Source organism: Fundulus heteroclitus, chromosome 13, assembly GCF_011125445.2.
Source record: "Fundulus heteroclitus isolate FHET01 chromosome 13, MU-UCD_Fhet_4.1, whole genome shotgun sequence".
Lineage (NCBI taxonomy): Eukaryota > Metazoa > Chordata > Actinopteri > Cyprinodontiformes > Fundulidae > Fundulus > Fundulus heteroclitus.
In genome coordinates, this window is record NC_046373.1 from 41654523 (window position 1) to 41674244 (window position 19722).

General features: G+C 39.5%; 1 protein-coding gene across 4 annotated transcripts in view; it reads right to left on the reverse strand.

Moving 5' to 3' along the window:
- LOC105924466 (H-2 class I histocompatibility antigen, K-D alpha chain) overlaps nucleotides 1–19722 on the reverse strand; it is a 159075-nt gene that overhangs the window by 102864 nt on the left and 36489 nt on the right. Inside the window, exon 1 of one of the 4 annotated variants that reach the window (XM_036145807.1) lies at nucleotides 2669–2838. The exons of the other annotated variants lie outside the window; for them this stretch is intronic. Coding sequence (XP_036001700.1) covers nucleotides 2669–2720 — 52 coding nt within the window. The 5' untranslated portion in view covers nucleotides 2721–2838. Of the gene's footprint in view, nucleotides 1–2668; nucleotides 2839–19722 lie in introns of those variants that run through there. 4 annotated transcript variants of the gene reach the window in all.

Consider the following 19722-nt stretch of genomic DNA (forward strand, 5'->3'; position numbering starts at 1 on the left):
GGAGCCCGGTTCTGCTGGAGGTTTTCCTTCCCGTTAATGGGGAGTTTTTCTGTCCACTGTCACTTCATGCTTGCTCAGTATGAGGGATTGCTGCAAAGCCATGGACAATGCAGACGACTCTCCCTGTAGCTCTACGGTTCTCCAGGAGTGAATGCTGCTTGGAGAGACTTTGAAGCAATCAAATGGTTCCCTTATATAGGACATTTTTGACCAATCTGTATAATATGATTGATTTTGTGTTTGTAAAGTGCCTTGAGATGACATGCTTCATGAATTGGCACTATATAAATAAAATTGAATTGAAGTAAAGTCTCACTGGTACACCTTAAATGGTGATACCAAACAGCCAAATTTTGCCAAAGCAAAGCTTCCAACTTAAAGATCTATTCCATCCCACCAGCAAGTTCAGGGACCACAGTGAGCCGCAATTCTGTACACATAGTTCAGGCAGCCATGATATGAGTCGAAACAGCAGCCAACTAAGGCTGGGCGATAAATCAATATAACGATTAATTCGAATTTGCAATTTATGAAGATTTAATTGTTTGAAGAAAAAAATAAATAAATAAAAATTATCAAGATTTTTCCTGAAATGGGAAATTGTTTTGGTAAAAGCTTGCAATCTTGAATATGTGTTTAGGAAACCATACTGTGGAAATACTCTAAAGAAGAAACTTTTTTTTACCCTAAGATGAGGGTTTCCGCTACATTGTAGCAGAAACTAAAATTAAAGCTGCCGCACCTTTTGAATCATTTCAAAAATACGTTAAAACAATGTAAAGCATATGGTATAGCATTGTCACTGTATATTTACACACTTATGCAAATATCATAATCAGTTTAAAATTAATTAGTTTAATATCATAAAATGTAAAAATTCACTTTATTTTGAAAAACCAACCCTTCCGGCTCCTGTCTGTCTTCCTGCAAAGCTTCTAGTGTCTGAGGCAACTGGCCGCTGCTCTCAGTAGAGAAGGAAAACTAGAGATGACAGTCCAGTGTTTTCTGTTAAAGGCTGGTTCACAAAACAGGATTTTCAGCCCGATTCCCCCCACCCCCCATCTCCCCCTTCTGAGAGGCGGTGATTGTCGGCGTGTCTGTCAAGATAATCTTAAGAGATATTCACCATCTGTGATTTGTTAAGAGCAATTGGGTCCCCTTGGTGCAACGTCGTCACCGCTCTGACCTCAAATGGGGGAGATGTTGGATTGTCTTGCCCGATATCCTAGTGTGTGTGCTGTCCCTAATTACAAACGAGCACAAATTCTGTAGAATTTGACATGTAGCCAGTCAGAAAGCGGGATGAGGGATTCCCGAGTGAAAAAAAACAAAAAAAACTTGCCCCCATTTTATAATGCAGAAAGCATAGAGCAGCCGGTGGCATTGCCCCCGCTTCTCTAACCAACACCTTTTCTTTTTGTTATGGTTTTTGTCTGTTAAAATTGTTACACACTTCTTCTTGTTACACACAGTAAAAAAAAAACAACGATAAATAAACAAACCCACAATTTAACAAAAAAAGGAATAGGCAGAAGCAAAGCGTTGCAAGATTTCCTGTCTAATATTTGAATGAACTTAAGTGAAATCTGTCCGTATGTGGTTTGTTAAGTTTGCCGTCTGACTGGACACCACACGCTGTACGACCAAACCTGTTTTATCTTTACATGTCGTGTCCCTCAGGCTTTCTCCAGCTGAACAGAAACAAAACTGAAGTTATTATCTTTGGACCTAAAGAAGAACAAACCAGAGTCAGCAGCAGCTGCAGTTATTACATCTATAAACTAATGATCGAGCCTGAAATCTGGCTGTAGTGATGGACTCAGACCTGAACCTTCAAGGAGACATAAAGATGTCACAAAGTCAGCGTTCTACCACCTGGAGAACATTTCCAGGAGTAAAGGACTGATGTCCCAACAAGATCTAGAGAAACTCATCCATGCGTTTATCTTTAGTCGTATTGATCACTATAACAGTGTTTTCACAGGTCTGCCTAAAATAAATAAATAAATCAGACAGCTGCAGCTGATCCAGAACGCCGCTGCTCATGTTCTCACTGGAACCAGGAAGATGGAGAACATGGACCCGGTTCTAAAGTCCTGACACTGGCTCCCTGTAGCTCAGAGTATAGACTTTAAAATACTTCTCTTAGTTTATAAATCCCTCAACAGCTTAGCATCTAAAGACATTAAAGACCTGTTGTTGCTGTATCAAACATCCAGACCACTCAGGTCTTCTGGTTCTGGTCTACACTGCAGAACCAGAACCGGACATGGAGAAGCAGCATTTAGTTTCTATAACAAACTTCCAGAAAACTGAGAAGCAGCAGAAATACTAAGTTCCATTAAATCCAGACTGAAAACCACCTGTGTAGAGTCGGTTTCGGCCCAGTTCGAGTTGCTTTCGGTTTTCCTTATTATTTTTTTAAAGAGTAGGCAACCTTAAAAAAAACAACTCTTTAAGGTGAGATAAAGTTGATGAATAACAGAATATTTTTTTCCAACCACCTCTGCATAGATGGTCCATGAGAAGTGCTCTCGCATTATCTGCTATTTTTTACTTTATCAATAGTTTTTAGAGGATTTTTTTTACTTTCAGTTTCTGAGACTTTACAGTGATCCAGATACTCAGCTACAGTCTACATTAACAACATTTATCAAATATTACCCACCTGCCACTACGGTCCGTAGATTAAGAAGAATCAGGAAGACCAAAACGACCATTTAAACAGCCAGATCGTCGACGCCACAGATTATGATTTAGTTTAAATCCATGGAAAAAAATGGCGACGGTACCAACCGTAGATTACTTTACTTCTTCGCACAAAATGGCAGATGTGCTCCGCCTTCTTCCAGGTGTGCTTCTTCTTCTCTAATTTTTTAAATCATGGTTGACAAGCAACATTGTGGTCTCATTACCGCCACCAACTGGAATGGAGTGCAGACCGGGGTATTAACCTGTCATTCATTGGCAACACATTCTCTTTGTTAATTTAGTCGTCACACGATATCCATCCATCCATCCATCCATCCATCCATCCATCCATCCATCCATCCATCCATCCATCCATTTTCTAACTCGCTTATCCCTTGTGGGGTCGCGAGGGGTGCTGGTGCCTATCTCTAGCTGTCAATAAAAGTTAATAACACTCTGAACTAGAGACTGTCCAAAAGGTGGAATGTGTGCAATTGTTATTTGTACATTTGTGGGCTAATTTGTAAATTATGAACCAGTTTCCTTATTCCAACAGCATATTTGATGCAGAACTAAAATATTCCCCACTGTCTTCTCTAAGAAAGTGGTGAAATTTATTTTCCCCAAATTAAATAGGATTTTGTATAATCATCTATAGTAAAAGATTCTTGATTCTCTTGATAACATGAAATGTGGATATGGTGGTATCTTAGTATTTGTTTCTGTTTTCCTCTTTACGGCAACTATTCTTTGAATGATTTAAAGCCAGTCCTTTCTTCTTTCTACTCTTTCTGCATCTTCCTTTTTGTTTAAATATTGATTTCATTTCTTCTTGACTGAATTGTAGAAAAAGAATACTATCAAGGGGTCTGATGAGAAGATCAAATCACAGGTTTACTAACAGTAATCTGTCTCTTATAGGGCTGACTGACACCTAGGGGTAAAAGGAGAATAAAATAGCAGAGGGAAAACAAGACCTGCTGTTTTTGTGCAATTTTATATTTTAAAACATAAATACTGAAAGCGAAAGGAGTGATAAATGCTTATACACAAAAATCCTTGTTATCCTAGAAGGGGTCACAGAAAAAGAAATTAGACAAGTTCAAAGCATTTAGACTTGCAAGTAAATGTTTTATTTTCAAAATGTTATATATGTGAAATATACTTAGTATGTGAGTTAATAAAACCTTTATATCCATATGTACTTATATATATTATTTTTAAATAAGGGACTTCTCACACCAAGTGCAACTGCAACTATAAAGTTAATTTAGCTGTATGAGCACAATTTTAGAATCTCTGGACTTCAGAAATATGGTGAACAGAAAAGAAAGAAGAGAAGATGAAAACAGAGGCATAGGGGATTTTTGGGCAAATATTTTTTTTTTAAATCTGAGAATTAAACTGGGATAAGTGCAGCAGGAGGGGGACAATAAATCTATATTGTTCTCAGTGCAGCTTTATGGAAGGCAATTTTAACATAAAATGGGGTTTGTCTGATTATCTGTAATTATATTCTAGAAATCTAAAAATGAGTTTTATCTAGCAAGATCCATTCGAGAAATCATCAGTCACATTTTGACGGGTTGAAATGATAGCATCCCTCCTTTGAATGTGTGGTTTAACACCCGCATCAATGAAAATAAAACACAAATGACAAAAAAGGAAGCGGTGCTGCAGCCTTTGAAAGTGCACCAGGTTATGTGTTGACCCCTGGCAGCATGGTCAGAATAGAAAGTGTGAGCCTGACATTTATACGTTGAGATAGAAGTAAACAGAAGTGTGAACACATAAGAGATTTAACATGGAACAAAATGCTAGCTTTCTAGATGAGTAATGATTTTTTATGGTACTAGGGTTTAATAGTTACTGTTTCTGACAGTAGTCAGACTTAGGGTAGTTATTATCATTTTACAGCTGTTTATCAACCCCACATCATCATTGCCAGTAGTCCACAAGTATTTTGGTATTTGGGCAAAAGGAGGAATGAATCAAAGATAAATCAGTTTGATAAATGAGGGTAGTTTGAGCAGTGAAGTCACAGTCAGGTGGTAGTTGAGCAATGGGAGAAATAGTCCAGTCAGTTAAATTGAGATAAAATTAGATTTTTGCAGATAAACTCCATAGGTCGCAATAATTTTTTTTTTAGATTATAAATCCAACTATATTTAATTGTTAATATAAAAGAAAAGCCTCTTTCTAGACTACAGTAGATAGATACACATAGATGTAACAGCATTTGAAGCAGTTAATGTATGGTTGTACAACATTTATTAATATTAAAACTGAATCCACAAGCCATGTGTTAAAATATGACATTAATGACATTTCACCAATAATAGACAGTGGCGCCATTTCTTGTTTCAGGGCAAACTTCATGAACCTGCAGCGACAAAAATACAAAGATTTTGTTAAAAATAAGAGCGGGATTTTAATTAATTTAATTTAACAAGTTAAACTAAATTTTGTCCTTTAAAACCTACAGAACCCAGTTACACAAAGATTAATTCAAAAACAGAATTTCCTCAGATTTAAAAACGGTTCTCTTGTTTCTATTTCTTCTGTTTTATATTTTCTGCTGTGAGGTGAACACTTTGAGCTTTCTCTGCTGAAAGTCTGGTTTCTTACTTTCTGAACATTTTCTGTCTGAAAACTTAATTTGAATTCAAACAAAGTTTGCTGAAATTTAACATCTTTTGATCAGTTTGGCTTCATGAATCATTTTAACGATCCTGTCAAATGTTTCAACCTGGGAGCTTTCTAGTTATTTTTGTTATTCAATGAGACACAGCAGCTCGTTAATATCGAGCTGCTGCGTTCCTCCATTAATGGCCGCCCCCTTTTGTATAGTTCTGCATGGATTGGTTTTGGAAACGCAAATTAAAGATTCCATAACTTTCTTTTTCCGACATTGAGTTATTCCATATGATCAAATACAGCATTTCAAGTCAGACATTTTTGAACTTCTAGAATTAGTTTTACCTGACAGTAGCTTAAAAAACATGAAGAGAAGAAGTTAGTCTGTATAAAAAAACTTAGATTTTGTGATTCTGGTTTAATTATTACTGTGTTTTTTAGTTTGTTTTATTACAATTAAAAAGTATTAGTTTCTCGTCTGCAACTGAGATTTTCTCTGAGCGCTGAATAATGTCTGTGTTACAAATTCAGACAAAGAGGAGATGATGCTGCATTAGAAGTTGTTTGGAAATAATAATTAATGTTGATTAAGTGACATTTTCACTTGTATGAAAACAAACTGAACTTCATCTCTGGTTAAATCCAGCAAACAACAACATGAACAGCTCAGATGTTTATGGACTCTTTAGATCAAACAGATTATCTAACTTCCATTACAGAACATGTAAGTAAGTAGCTCAACATATTTTCAACTATTACTGTATTTCTTGTCTCAAATGAACAAAAATATAGATTATATTCTTACACTCTGATATTAACGCAATATTTCAATTGACAAAAAGGATGAATTGATAATTTTTAATCGTTGACTTTGCATTTCATTTTCTTTTGCATTTTTTCATGATTTATCATGATTATCTCACGATTCATGGCTACCAATCAACGTGCCATTGACTCATGCATAGATGAGGTCTAGAAATAGCTTTAATGTTTAATCAAGGCCTATTTCTCTCTGGGTGAATGTCAACAATCAGAATGCAGGAAAAAGAGGACAAAATATCCATCTCTCACCGTTCATCCTCATATAAAGAATTAATCCAATCCCAACTATGAGAAAAATGACAACCAGAGCAATCGGAAGAGCAACTATAAGGATGTCCATCATGTTGAGATCTGTTGTAGAAAAGACAAACCAGGTCAGACTCAGGCAGAATCACAGGTTTATTTGTGTCTTTTATCCTAGTTTATCTGAACATCATTATTGGGTTCTAGCTTTGTTCATATGTTGCTTGATCTTGTTTCAGTTCTGGACATTTCTCTTACACTGAACACACTCACATGTTCAATAAGTCTCAGCATATTTCTTTTTTTAGTTACTATAATTGTGAGTGGTTATTCAGTAATAATGCTTGCTGATTTCCAAGCATTATGAAGCTGTTAATTAAATTAATGCAGTGAATAATTAAATAAAGTCTAACTCAAACCTCTAAATGAATAAAACTGAAAGTTTTTACTGAAACTAGATTTTAACTCTTCCAGCTTTGGCTTAGCTAATGATCCCAAATGGAAAATGACTTTGTATCTCAGCCCTAAAACCAAATTTAAATCTAAAAAGACAAGCAGAGTGGAAGAACTTTTATATCTGAGAATCTTTACATATAAAGACACATGGCTCTTTACACAATTACTTACGTTCAGGGTTCATTTCAGGGTTTATTTCAGGGTTCATTTCAGGGTTTATTTCAGGGTTCATTCTTGTTTTCTCCAGTCTATGGATGATATCTTCATTGACCCCATAGAGCTGAAACACACATTCATACTTGTTCCAGTCTTCAGTTCCAACAGATGACAGATCGATGTCAACGCTCATCTGGAAGGTCCCATCATTGTTAGGGAGGATCTCTCCTTTGACCACACCATAATAAACCTCCTCTTCATCTTTCCTCCAGAACATTTCTGCTCTGTCGGGGTAGAAACCTGTAGCGTGGCAGCTGACTGGAGACGAGGAAGACTTCTGGAGGAAGGAGACTGATGGAAGATCTGTGGAATATATGAAACATTTTTTTTTGTTCTTTTACAGCTATAAATGGGATTTATTTGTAGCTATTTCATGTTTATAATTAACACAGATTACAATATAAAAATAAAGCTTGATCAGTTCCTTTCTGAACGAGGTTGTTCAATGTGAAGGGAAAACATGAGTTACACGACAATGCAAGTAAAAACTGGGAACAAAAGCCAATAACTGAATAAGAACTGTGATGGAATATTGTTTATACAAAGTGAACACCTAAAAGTAGCTGTGTATTTAAACTACATTATGTTCTGTAATACCTGTTCTCAGCAGTGAGCTCCTCCCATAGTCCACATACTTCTTCAACCACTCAACACATGTCTGAGTTAAGTAGGACGTCTCATATTCTACAGCATATCTATTTTGATTCCACTTGTATGTGGTAAAGACCGCCTGCTGTTTTGGGGCAATCCATGTTTGTGTCCTCAGGTCCAGTATGATGAAATCTTCTCCATCGTAACTAAACTGATCGTAGCCGCTAAGCTCTCCAGTCTCATCATCCCACTCACAGCCAATCATCTGCTGAAAGATGTGCGCTCCTGAGACAAAGAGATGTCAGTGAATTTCAAACACAGTTCATTAATTCCTCCCAAATAAATGTATATCAGTGGAATAAACTTTTCTATTAAAAAGAAAAAAAAAACTTTGAACAGACGAGAGAAACCAGCAGGCAAACAAACGATGACACAGCGAAGCAAGCTGGGCAAAATTTCACCACATTTTCTACGCAAACTGTTTGCCAGAGAGGCAAAAATGTTGCCTTGTTTGCATTTAATGACAATGCACCTTACATTGTAGTTATGTACCCCCAAAAAAACAATATGGTCAGTTTACCATGTGTATATGGGTTTTAATTAGATATTGGCAAAAAGTAATTCAGCATTTAATGTTTAATTCTGTTTAATATAGTAATATATGAATAGGAATAGAAATAATTTTTTTTCAATCATCTGAATGCAAACAACAGGATGGACAGAAATTCTATGGATTAAACACAGAATTAAATACATTCACATACACAATAATTAATAATCATGTGTATACAAATAGTTTGGTGTTTAACAAATATGTCTTATGTATAAAGAGAAATATGTACAAACCTTCAGTCTGGTTGAAGCGCTGTTTTGCTATTTCTAGGTTGAGTCTGAAGGTTTTCTGTTTTTCCCAACATGTTTGAGTTTCCTCCTCCCAGTAAGTTGGATATTTTGAATCAACCTCATTCATCCATTCCTGTTTAGGAATAGTTCTGTTGATGTTGCTGTCACAGTAACTTATCTGAACATCATCCACCAACCCAACAGACACGTATGATGGGATGTTTGTTACTCCAGAAGATGCAGTGTAGAAATACATCAGTGAGTGGGTCACTGGAAGAAAAAGCAATGACATGTATGAGTATTATTACTCATACCTAACATGAACCCAAGGTGTCATTATCTATTCTGATATATGAAAAACATACACAAATAATTTTGATTATTTGTTTGCTCCAAATCCTATAGCCAACCTAGCAGCCACACAAGCTTACTTGCAAATAATGACATCTAACCTTTCAGAGTTTGCAGTATCTTTGCAAACAGTATCTTTGATACAATTGATCACAATATTCTTCTAGAAAGACTTGAAATACTGTAGGGATTAAGGAGAACACGTTAGGTTAGTTTAAATCCCATCTGTCTGACAGATTCCAGTTTGTTCATGTTAATAAGAAATCTTCAAATTCAAGGGTCACTTGTGGAGTACCACAGGATTCAGTGCTTGGACCAATTCTCTTTAATATGTATATGTATATATATATATATATATATATATATATATATATATATATATATATATATATATATATATATATATATATATATATAAAGCCCAGCAGAGGATGGACTTCCTGAAGAAGGCAGCTGAAGAAATTCAACCTGCCAATGACAATGATGGTGCAGTTCTACTCCTCCATCATTGAGTCCATCCTCACCTCCTCCATCACCATCTGGTACGCTGGTGCCACCGCTAAGGACAAGGCCAGACTGCAGCGTGTCATCCGGTCTGCAGAGAAGGTGATTGGCTGCAATCTTCCATCTCTCCAGGACCTGTACGCCTCCAGGACTCTGAGGTGTGCAGGAATATTGTGGCTGATCCCTTCACCCCAGTCACACACTATTTCAGACACTTCCCTCTGGCAGGAGGCTGCGGTCCATCAGAACCACAACCTCACGCCACAACAACAGTTTTTTCCCATCTGCTACCAGCCTTATGAACAAGGCCAAGAGCCGCCCGTGACACTGGACACTGTCTCTCTCCCCCGTTCAGGACTTACAAGCTTCTGCGTTACATTAACGCATAGTTTACTGAATGTATATTACTTCTGTATATATATAGATTTTATTTTATTCATTTTTACTTTATTTTATTGTATTCTTATTTCTGTCTGCACCATCATCACCAAGTCAAATTCCTTGTATGTGCAAACCTACTTGGCGATTAAACGGGATTCTGATTCTGATTCTGATATATATATTAGACTTAGACTTAGACTTTCTTTATTGTCATTTTGTATACACAGAGTGCATACAGAACGAAATTTCGTTTTTCACACAGCTCAGAAAGATTGCAGTAACTCTACAGGATACCTGACAGTGAATTACAGTACGGGATAAAGTGCAGTGATAAATCGCAGTCACTTACAGGATATGATTCAATTGACTTCCGGATAAAGTGCAGCAGTGAAACAGTAGGCAGTTGAAATGTAAACAATGTAAAAACAAATGTAAGCAAATATGCAGTAAGGTGCAGCAGTGATTTAAGTAGACAGTTGCATTGTAAACAGTTTTGCTGTACGTTTCTGGGTAAGGTGCAGCAGCAATTTTGCTGGATACGATACAAATGTGCAAATGTGCAGATCAGCGAGTCGAGTGTGGTGCACAGTCCGTTTTTATACTTCAGCAGTTCAGCAGTTCAACAGTCTGATGGCAGCAGGGAAAAAGCTTTTGCAGAACCCAGTGGACCTGCAGCGGATGCTGCGGAACCTCTTTCCAGAGGGCAGCAGGGAGAATAGTCTATGGTGGGGGTGTGAGGGGTCCCTGATGATGTTACGGGCTCGAGACACCCAGCGCTGCGATGAAATGTCTTTAATGGAGGGAAGAGGAGCCCCGATGATCCCTTCTGCTGTCCTCACCACTCTCCTCACGTTCTTCCATTCGGAGGCATTGCAGCCTCCACACCACACAGAGAGACAGCTGGTCAGAATACTCTCTATGGTGCTTCTGTAGAAGGTCGTGAGGATGGGCGGGGGCTGGCGGGCTCTCCTCATCCTCCGCAGAAAGTACAGTCGCTTCTGTGCCCTCTTCACCAGTGACGTGGTGTTCACAGTCCAGGTGAGGTTGTCCGTGATGTGCACCCCCAGGAACTTGGTGCTGCTGACCACCTCCACAGCTGAGTTGTTGATGAGCAGTGGAGCATGGTGAGGCCGGTTTTTCCTGAAGTCGACGATGATCTCCTTCGTCTTCTCCACGTTCAGGATCAGGCTGTTGTCTCTGCACCAGCTCACCAGCTGCTCCACCTCCTCTCTGTAGTCCTGGTCGTTGTCGTCTCTGATCAGGCCCACCACCGTTGTGTCGTCTGCAAACTTCACGATGTGATTGGTGGTGAACCTGGGGACCCATGAGTCATCAGAGTGAACAGCAGGGGGCTCAGGACGCAGCCCTGAGGGGAGCCCGTGCTGAGGGTGATGACATTGGAGGTGTTCTGTCCGACCCGGACTGACTGAGGTCTGTTGGTGAGGAAGTCTAGCAGCCAGTTTCGTAGGGGTGTGTTGAAGCCCAGATGCTCCAGTTTTCCCACCAGATGTTGTGGGATGATGGTGTTGAACGCTGAACTGAAGTCCAGGAACAGCATCCGTACGTGCGTGTTCTTCTCCTCCAGGTGTGTCAGGCTCAGGTGAAGAGCAGAGGAGATGGCGTCCTCAGTGGAGCGGTTCCGTCGGTAGGCAAACTGGAACGGGTCGAGTGTTGGGGGGAGTCTGGAGACGATGTGTTCCTTTACCAGCCTTTCAAAGCACTTCATCATGATGGGAGTCAGTGCAACAGGCCGGTAGTCGTTAAAACAGGTGACTTGAGGTTTCTTTGGCACCGGAATGATGGAGGCAGACTTGAAGCATGCTGGCACTGTGGCTTGGTCCAGCGAGGTGTTAAAAATGTCTGTGAGGACACCAGCCAGCTGACCTGCACACTCCTTGAGCACCCGCCCAGGTATGTTGTCGGGGCCTGGGGCCTTCCGCGGGTTGACTCTCCTCAGAGTCTTCCACACGTCGGCGGTGTCAAGGCAGAGGACCTCCTCTTCCTGATGGGGAACAGCTTTCACTGCTGGAGTGCTGTTTAGTGCCTCAAACCTCCCAAAGAAGTTATTTAGTCCATTGAGGAAGTCAGCATCAACTTCACCCACCGGGGGGGAAGGAGTGTTGTATTCGGTGATCGCCCGGATGCCTTTCCACATGCTCCTGGTGTTGCTGGCGTCATGGAAAAGCTCCTGGATTTTCTGACTGTGGTTCCGCTTTGCTAGCCTGATGGCATGGTTCAGGTTGGCTCTCGCTGTCCTCAGAGCCTCCTTGTCACCAGACTTGAAGGCTGAGTTCCGTGCTTTTAGCGCTTGACGGACCTCCGCAGTAATCCAGGGTCGTTGGTTGGCTCGGGTGATGATGGTCTTAGTGGTGCTGACGTCCTCAATGCATTTGTTGATGTAGGCTGACACAGTCATGGCGTACTCATCAATGTTGATCTTGTCCTCATAAGTTGCTGCAGCTTTGAACATGTTCCAGTCAGAGCACTCAAAACAGTCCTGGAGCGCCTCCATTGCTCCCTCAGTCCACACCCTCACCTGCCTCGCTGTTGGTTTTGCTCTGATCAGCAGGGGCCTGTATGCAGGAATTAGCATCACAGAAAGGTGGTCTGAAGAGCCGAGGTGGGGGCGGGGGGCTGCTCTGAATGCGCCTTTTATGTTTGTGTAAATTAAGTCTAAAGTGTTCTCTCCCCGAGTTGCAAAATCCACGTGTTGGTAAAAATGAGGGAGAACAGTTTTCATATTTGCCTGGTTAAAGTCCCCAGCAATGATGAAAACACCCTCTGTGTGTGCAGATTGCAGCTCAGAGATAGTCCGATAGAGAACATTCATAGCATCTTTAGAATTAGCACTGGGAGGAACATAAACCGCTGCGATGATAACAACAGTGAACTCTCTAGGCAGATAAAAAGGTCTGCAGCTAATAATCAAAAGCTCGATGTCCGGAGAGCAGAGACTTGTGACTAATCTAGCATTTTTACACCAGGTGTTATTGGTGTAAACGCAGAGTCCGCCTCCTCGGGTCTTACCGCAGAGTTCTGTTTGTCTGTCGGCGCGGAAAGTAGCTAGCCCCTCCAGGCTAACGGCGTTGTCTGGGATTGATGATGAAAGCCATGTTTCGGTCAGAATGAGAGCGCAGCAGTCCCTGAGCTCCCTCTTTGCAGAGAGCTCGAGTTGTAAATGGTCCATTTTGTTGTCCAGTGAGCGAACGTTGGAAAGCCAGATGGATGGTAGCGGCGGTCTGAATGGGTTAGCCTTTAGCCTCGCTGCTAAGCCTCCTCGGCACCCGCGCTTTTTCTGCCGGCTACACCGCTTCCGCGTCGCTCTCCTCCGGCGTGAGCTGCTCATCGAGGCCGCCGCTTCACAGGCCTCCGGGGCTGGTCTCCGTAGGACGCCGCAGTCACGTAAACAGTCGAGCGTGGTATTTAAAAGTCCAAAAACACAACTTGATCGTAACTCCAACAGGCGCTCGCGGTCAAGTACTGATCGGCTGGGTAGATGGGTGGTTTCCAGCGAGTTTGGCGGCATTTTTATGCAAAAGTCCGCGAGTTGGTACAGGAGCTGTGTTCGGCTGCTGCCGCCAGGGGCGCCGCCGGATATATCCATCCAACCATACATTTTCCTACACGCTGTATCCCTGTTGGGGTCGCGAGGGGTGCTGGTGCCTATCCCCAGCTGTCATTGGGCAAGGGGGGTGGGGGTGGGGGGGTAGCACTGATCTCTATTTATTCACTGGATTGCTGGTAGGCCCGAAAGACTGAAGTCCCTGGTCGTCATCTTGCTTCTCCCTACTCTCATAGAAACCCCTAAGGATTTGGTTGCAGCAACAAACAGTTTTCTGACTGTTTGAATAATTTCACAGGTCATTTTACAGTCAGTACTAACACTATCAAGTACTAGGAAATTATGTGCTGAAATATTTTGCATGTTATATATATATATGGACAATCCCCTGGACCAAGTTGCTGAAGGATAACCCCTTACAGACTGTCTGCTTCTCTCTGCTCTGTTGTGCTCCGACTGAAGTTCTACTCCTCGGCTGCTGCCGACATCCCCAGCCCTGACTCACCCTTCTCAGGTTAGTGATCAGATTTGATCTCATCTAGTACGCCCAAGGCCAGTACGATCACTAACCTGTCGCCTTTGCCCTCAGGAGTTTCCAGCCGAACTGAGGTGCTCTACATTGCTACTCCGCATCTCGAAATAAACTTGTTTTTATTGTTACTGATCTGTTTTCTGGCTGAATTACTGGGTCCAGACTCTGCTTATTACACTTCACTGCTGAGAAACTAGTCCTTGCATTTGTTACTTCAAGGTTGGACTATTATAATTCTTTACTATCAGGATCCATAAAATGCAGTTCAAAGCAATAACAAAACAATAATACAGTTTCCAGTTTGTGTCAAATATTAGGGCAACATTTTTTATCTTTTGGAATTGGTATTCAAGATTAGTTGACCCAAAGCTTACTGATTTTCAAAGTTTTGACATTTTATGGCACAAAGTTAGTAATTGGAAAATTTTCTTCTTCACTTTGTCAGGTTCAGAAAATGGAAAAATTAAGAAGTCAAACACACACCTGTCCAGATTTATTGGACACAGGCAGGAGGGCAGGTCAAGACAGTTGCAGAACTTTCAGCAACCGAATATTTAAAAAATATATATTTTGGAACAGCCCTGGGAGGACTTGGCAGGAAAACTATTTGACGACAAGGAAGTCAAAAGGAAGAAATAGCTTTACGGCGTGTGACGGAAAGTCTGTTAGTTTCTCTTGCAGCAGAAGAAAAGCACTGTTTGTGTTCAACATCACGTGAAAGAAATGATTATAACAATTACAGGATTATAAGAGGAGGAGTGACACACAAGAAGGTAAAGAGAAAAGAAAAGGAGTACAATGACAAGTATGAGAGTGGTTCAGATGTAGTTCAAGAAGATACTGCCATTTTTCTAAGGTAAAATAATATGATTTTTCCTGTAAATTTTGGTCATTGTGGGCTATTGATGTAAAATATTTTAGTTAAGGTCTGAAGAGTCTAGGTTTTGCATAAATCTCAAACAGAATTTTTTTTTAAAAAAATTCGGTAGAATAATTTTATTCAGGTTTGTAGGGTCTAGGTGCTGTAGTTTTTAAATTGAATCAGATTCAAGACTTTAAGGTAGCGGAAAAAGGCGAAACAACCCCTTTCCCGAATTAGAAGCAAAACTCTGAAGCCAACTTCAACAAAATTTTTGAATGTAGAAATAACGCAGGGAGATCCAACTAAAAGTAATTTTTGATGATTCATTTTGACCAGTTATTAGAAAACAAATCTGATAAATCTTATTTTTGCATCCTTACTACCTCATTAAACAGTTCCTTAATTTAAGGTTTGGGGTGATAGACCAGAACCTTTTTTTCCAGCTGCCTCTGCACTTAGTCTCTAAGAATGGGTCTTGAATCAGCAGCACATTGGAAAAAGTGTTATTTGTAGCTCTTAAAGGACCTTATTTTCTACTTCCTTCTTCTAAGTGGAGCCTGACTTGAAATGGCTGTGATGCAGAAACCCAACAACAGTCTGACACGAACATCCATCAAATATATATTACACACCTGCTTCCATGTATCGTAGATCAAGAAGAATCAGGAAGATGAAGACAAGCATCTTAACACCCAGATCGTTGACAGCAGTGATTACTGCTCAGCTTGAGTTCCAGGAAAAAATGGTGATGACACCCTGTGACTGCTAGACTCTACTCAGTTTTTTTTTTTATATTAAGAAAACCAATACGGAACGGAGCAATTCAATGCAGTGTAATGCCAACCACCAGGGGGCTACAAGTATTCATAGGTAGTAAATTAGAACATCAGATAAACCTAAAAGAGGGCAAAGAAATAAAAACAAGTTTTAATAGCTTTTATATTGGTAGAATGTCTTATAGTGTAAGTATATTGTTTGACCTAAGAACACACAAGATACAAAAAAAGGACGTAAGTCAACACATATGTATATACATATATGCATATGATATCACAGTGAATGTACATATGACATCATCTGCCTACTTCGATTTCGCCTGTATTTTTATTCTTATCTATTTGTTTTCTATTTTGTTGCTCATTTTCTTTTTGATCCACTGTATATATGAAGATACACTGTATATAACTGATGCACCTTTTCCTACTTGGCACCTGCTTCTGACTACTGGCTATTGAGCCGATGTGACAAGTAAATTTCTTCAGTGTGAGATCAATAAAGCCTATCTTATCTTATCTTATCTTATCTTAAAATAAAACAAGCAAAAACCAAACCATGACAGTTCCGCTTATATCCTTTTTCCTTTTCTAGTCAAGGTTATTAATAAAGGTATTCCAATAATCCACAGATGGAGTACATGTGACATCCCTCTGAAACAATGAGCGTATTCAATGACTGCTTTAATGTGTTGAAGGGAAACAAATTCTTATTAAAAAAGTGACTTTTTCCGTTATTCCAGATATAACAACTCGTAAGAGAGAAATTACATGTGTAGACAAGTTTGCAGACTAGAAGAGCTTGTTTATTAATGTCAGACAATTTCAATAGAGGTTTCTCAATTTTCTTATCCCCCTTAGGTCATAATTTAATCCCAAAACATTAAAAACAAAATTGGGGAAAGTGTTCCAGATTGTTTCTATTTATTAGATTGTTTAACCATTTTATTTTAAGTGACTGGTTTATGGTTTCAACAGTTAAAACTTGCAGATTACCACATTACTGATGACTACATCAAATTGTCTTCCTTAGATGCTTTTTCATATGAAATAATATTTAATGAAACAGTTTTAAAACTTTTGTGTGTATATCCAGTCATAGGGGTGCATAAACAAATCTGGAAATTCCTTCACTTTACCATTTAGGGACGGATGTCATATCCACATGTTAAATCTTTTGTTCAGATTTTTGGATAAATTGGTGGTGCTACGTGTTGTTGTATCTCCATCAGTTGTCCAAATATGTTTTTTTAACAGGTGTATGACTTATTTCTATGGGGTATTGATTTTTGATAGGAAAAAGGTCTGATTTGTTAGGATTTATTTTCAAACCTGAGACTGATGAAAATTCATGAATGAGGTAAGTGACTCAAAATATTTAAAGAATTGATTTGTTAATCCATCAATCCCAGAGGATTTATTCTGTTTTAAACGACAAATAGCTTTTTAAATTTAACATTTATTTCATGATCGCAAAGTGACTTAAAGGAGTGATCAATAACATTCCTACTTCTCCAAACATTGTCTCGCAGACAGCTGCAGCAGCTTTGTCCTGCAGAAATAGATAGCAGAGAGATCTACTCCTTTTCTATATTTAGAAAACAAATTAATTAAATTTCATAATTTATTTCATTAGGATCATTTGTAGATCCAAACGAGTTTATATATTTAGAAATTAATATCTTAAATTGAAAAATGTTGAGATTTTATTGTTAAACTAATTAAGATTTATTGCCACATAAACACAGTTTTATCAGTATCAGTTCAAACGTGGAAGGTACTCATCCATAACAGAAACGCAGCAAAGCAACTCACACAGAGCTTGATGACGTTCTGGCAGAATGTAAGAAACCGCCATCCCCAAGTAAAACACTCAAGCAGACAGGATGCATGACACCCACCGTGTAACACTTGTGGTTTAAGTGGTGGAACATGCTACTTCTGCTCACTTGCTGCATTTCCTCTAAAAAACATCCTAGCAGAGCACGCCTCGGTGTTCACAGCCTTTCCAAATAGCACCAAAGCACAACGAGAGCTTTAATTTGAAGATAAATGCATGAGGTTATGCTTAACATAATAATGTCTTCATTCTGAAAGATGCAGTCTGCTGGGTTTTCATAGACAGGAAACTTTTTGACCAATGTGTCTGGAGGATTTGATTGAAATTTACTCTGTAAGGTGCCTTGAGATGACGTGTTGAGATTTGGTGTTATAAAAATAAAGCTTAATTGAATTGAGTCCCCCTATGATGGATGAGGGATCAGAGACAGAACTAAGACAGGTTCAGAGTATTTAGACTAGGGGAAAGTACTTCAACCGCTTACTAGTGGTCAGGCAACAATTCTTCAGTGAGAGCCTTTGTGAGATCCTCAGGCCTGGATTGGGAGATATTGATGAATTTGAGGGAGAGAGTCATCTGCAGAAGTGGTTCCCAACCTTGCTCCTCATTACCTGGTCTTCACACCTGATTTTAAAGAATGGACAATGAAGAAGCTTCTGTGCCACTTGATGGCCTGTAGAAGAGACCATGCAATTATTTGAATCAGGTGAGATAGGACAGAGACAAACATGCAGGCCAGGGTTGGGAACCATTAAAGAGGCTAAACAATCCTTTTACAGTGGTTCACATCAATCTAGGTGGCATATTCAGCTAATTTCACCCAAAAATCATCTCAGAATGTCACGTTTAGAAACCCGTCTACAATGGTTGGTCCTCTCAGCAACTTCAGGGAGTCAGTCTGCATCACCAACAGCATTTGGAGAGGTCTCTGCCATCAATGAAGGGAACATCTGGTCATGTTCATAGAGAAGGAAATCTTCCAAATAAAATTTCAAAGTGGCTTAGGTTGGTTTTAACTTCTTTTGCGTAGAAGTTTGAAGCATTTTATGAGCCAATGTTGATGACCAGTGTTTTTAAGTTTGAAAGGGTCCCTCCTTTTGATTAATATTAATGAAAAGAAAATACAGAATACAAAAAAGGACGTAAGGCAACAGCTTTTAAAAGCCCACCAGCTTATGCATTGCCCGCAGTTAACATTAACAGAAGAGAAACAATGTTTACACACTGAGCAAGAGGGACACATTTAGCATGAGCAAAATGTTAGCTTTTTTAGATATGTGAATTTGTCTTTAATGGCCTCAGATTTTAATGGGTACAGTTCTGACATGGTGGTAGTCAGACTTAGGGATAACAATTACCAGTTTACATCCATTTATCAAGCCTGTAGCCCACAAGTCTGTTGATATATGGACTAAAGCAGGAATCAAAGATAATTCAGTTTCAGAAAGTAGGGTAAGGCAAGGAATATTTATTTCTATAGCACATTTCAGTACAAAGACAATGCAAAGTGCTTTACATGATTAAAATATAGGAAAATAAAACAGAACAAAAGCAAGTTGGAATACAATGTAGAAACAAAATAAAACATGGGAAAATATAAACTAAAAGCAAATATTAAAAATAGTTGGACAACAACGTTGTTAACTAGAACACTCAATCCTAAAACAAATGTGTTATTTATCTTGATTTAATAAGTGGATCATAGGAACTAAATGCTGCTTCTCCATGTCTGGTTCTGGTTCTGGTTCTGGTTCTGCAGAGCAGGCTGGAGCCAGAAGACCTTAGTGGTCTGGAGGGTTGATGCCCTGATAACAAGTCTGTGATGTATTTAAGTGCTAATTCAGGGATTTATAGACTAACAGAAGGATTTTAAAGTCTATTCTCTGAGATCCAGGGAGCCATGGAAGGACTTTACCGGGTCCATGTTCTCTACGTTCTTAGGGTAGCGTGAAGTCCGACTCAGATGGTAGTTGCACCGTCCTTTGGCAATGAACAAAGGTCTGAAAAGTGTTGTTTTATTTTATTTTTTTTTCGTTCAGAGAATATTTTAGTCGGGTCAATAGGACTTTCCGCAAATGACGTCACATTTGCCCAGAAACAGCTTGTGTTGGCTGAATGTTCGGACAAGCAGGGTACAAACTAGAATGGCAACGTCTGCATCACCGATAATTTTGGAAGATGACAACATCCCGGGAGCTTCATTTCAACATGTTTCATTCGAGAACAGCTTAAATGTTTGTTGACGTGTAGAGGCCTCAATGTGAGCGGAAAGAAAGCATGATTAGCAGAAAGGTAGGATAGGTTGTCCTCTCCTCTCACACAACGACTGCAACAAATCTTAAAAACAGCTTGTTTTCTAAAGCTGTGAAGTCAATCATCCTGCTTTAATCAGACACTCACACATCCCATTTCACCTTC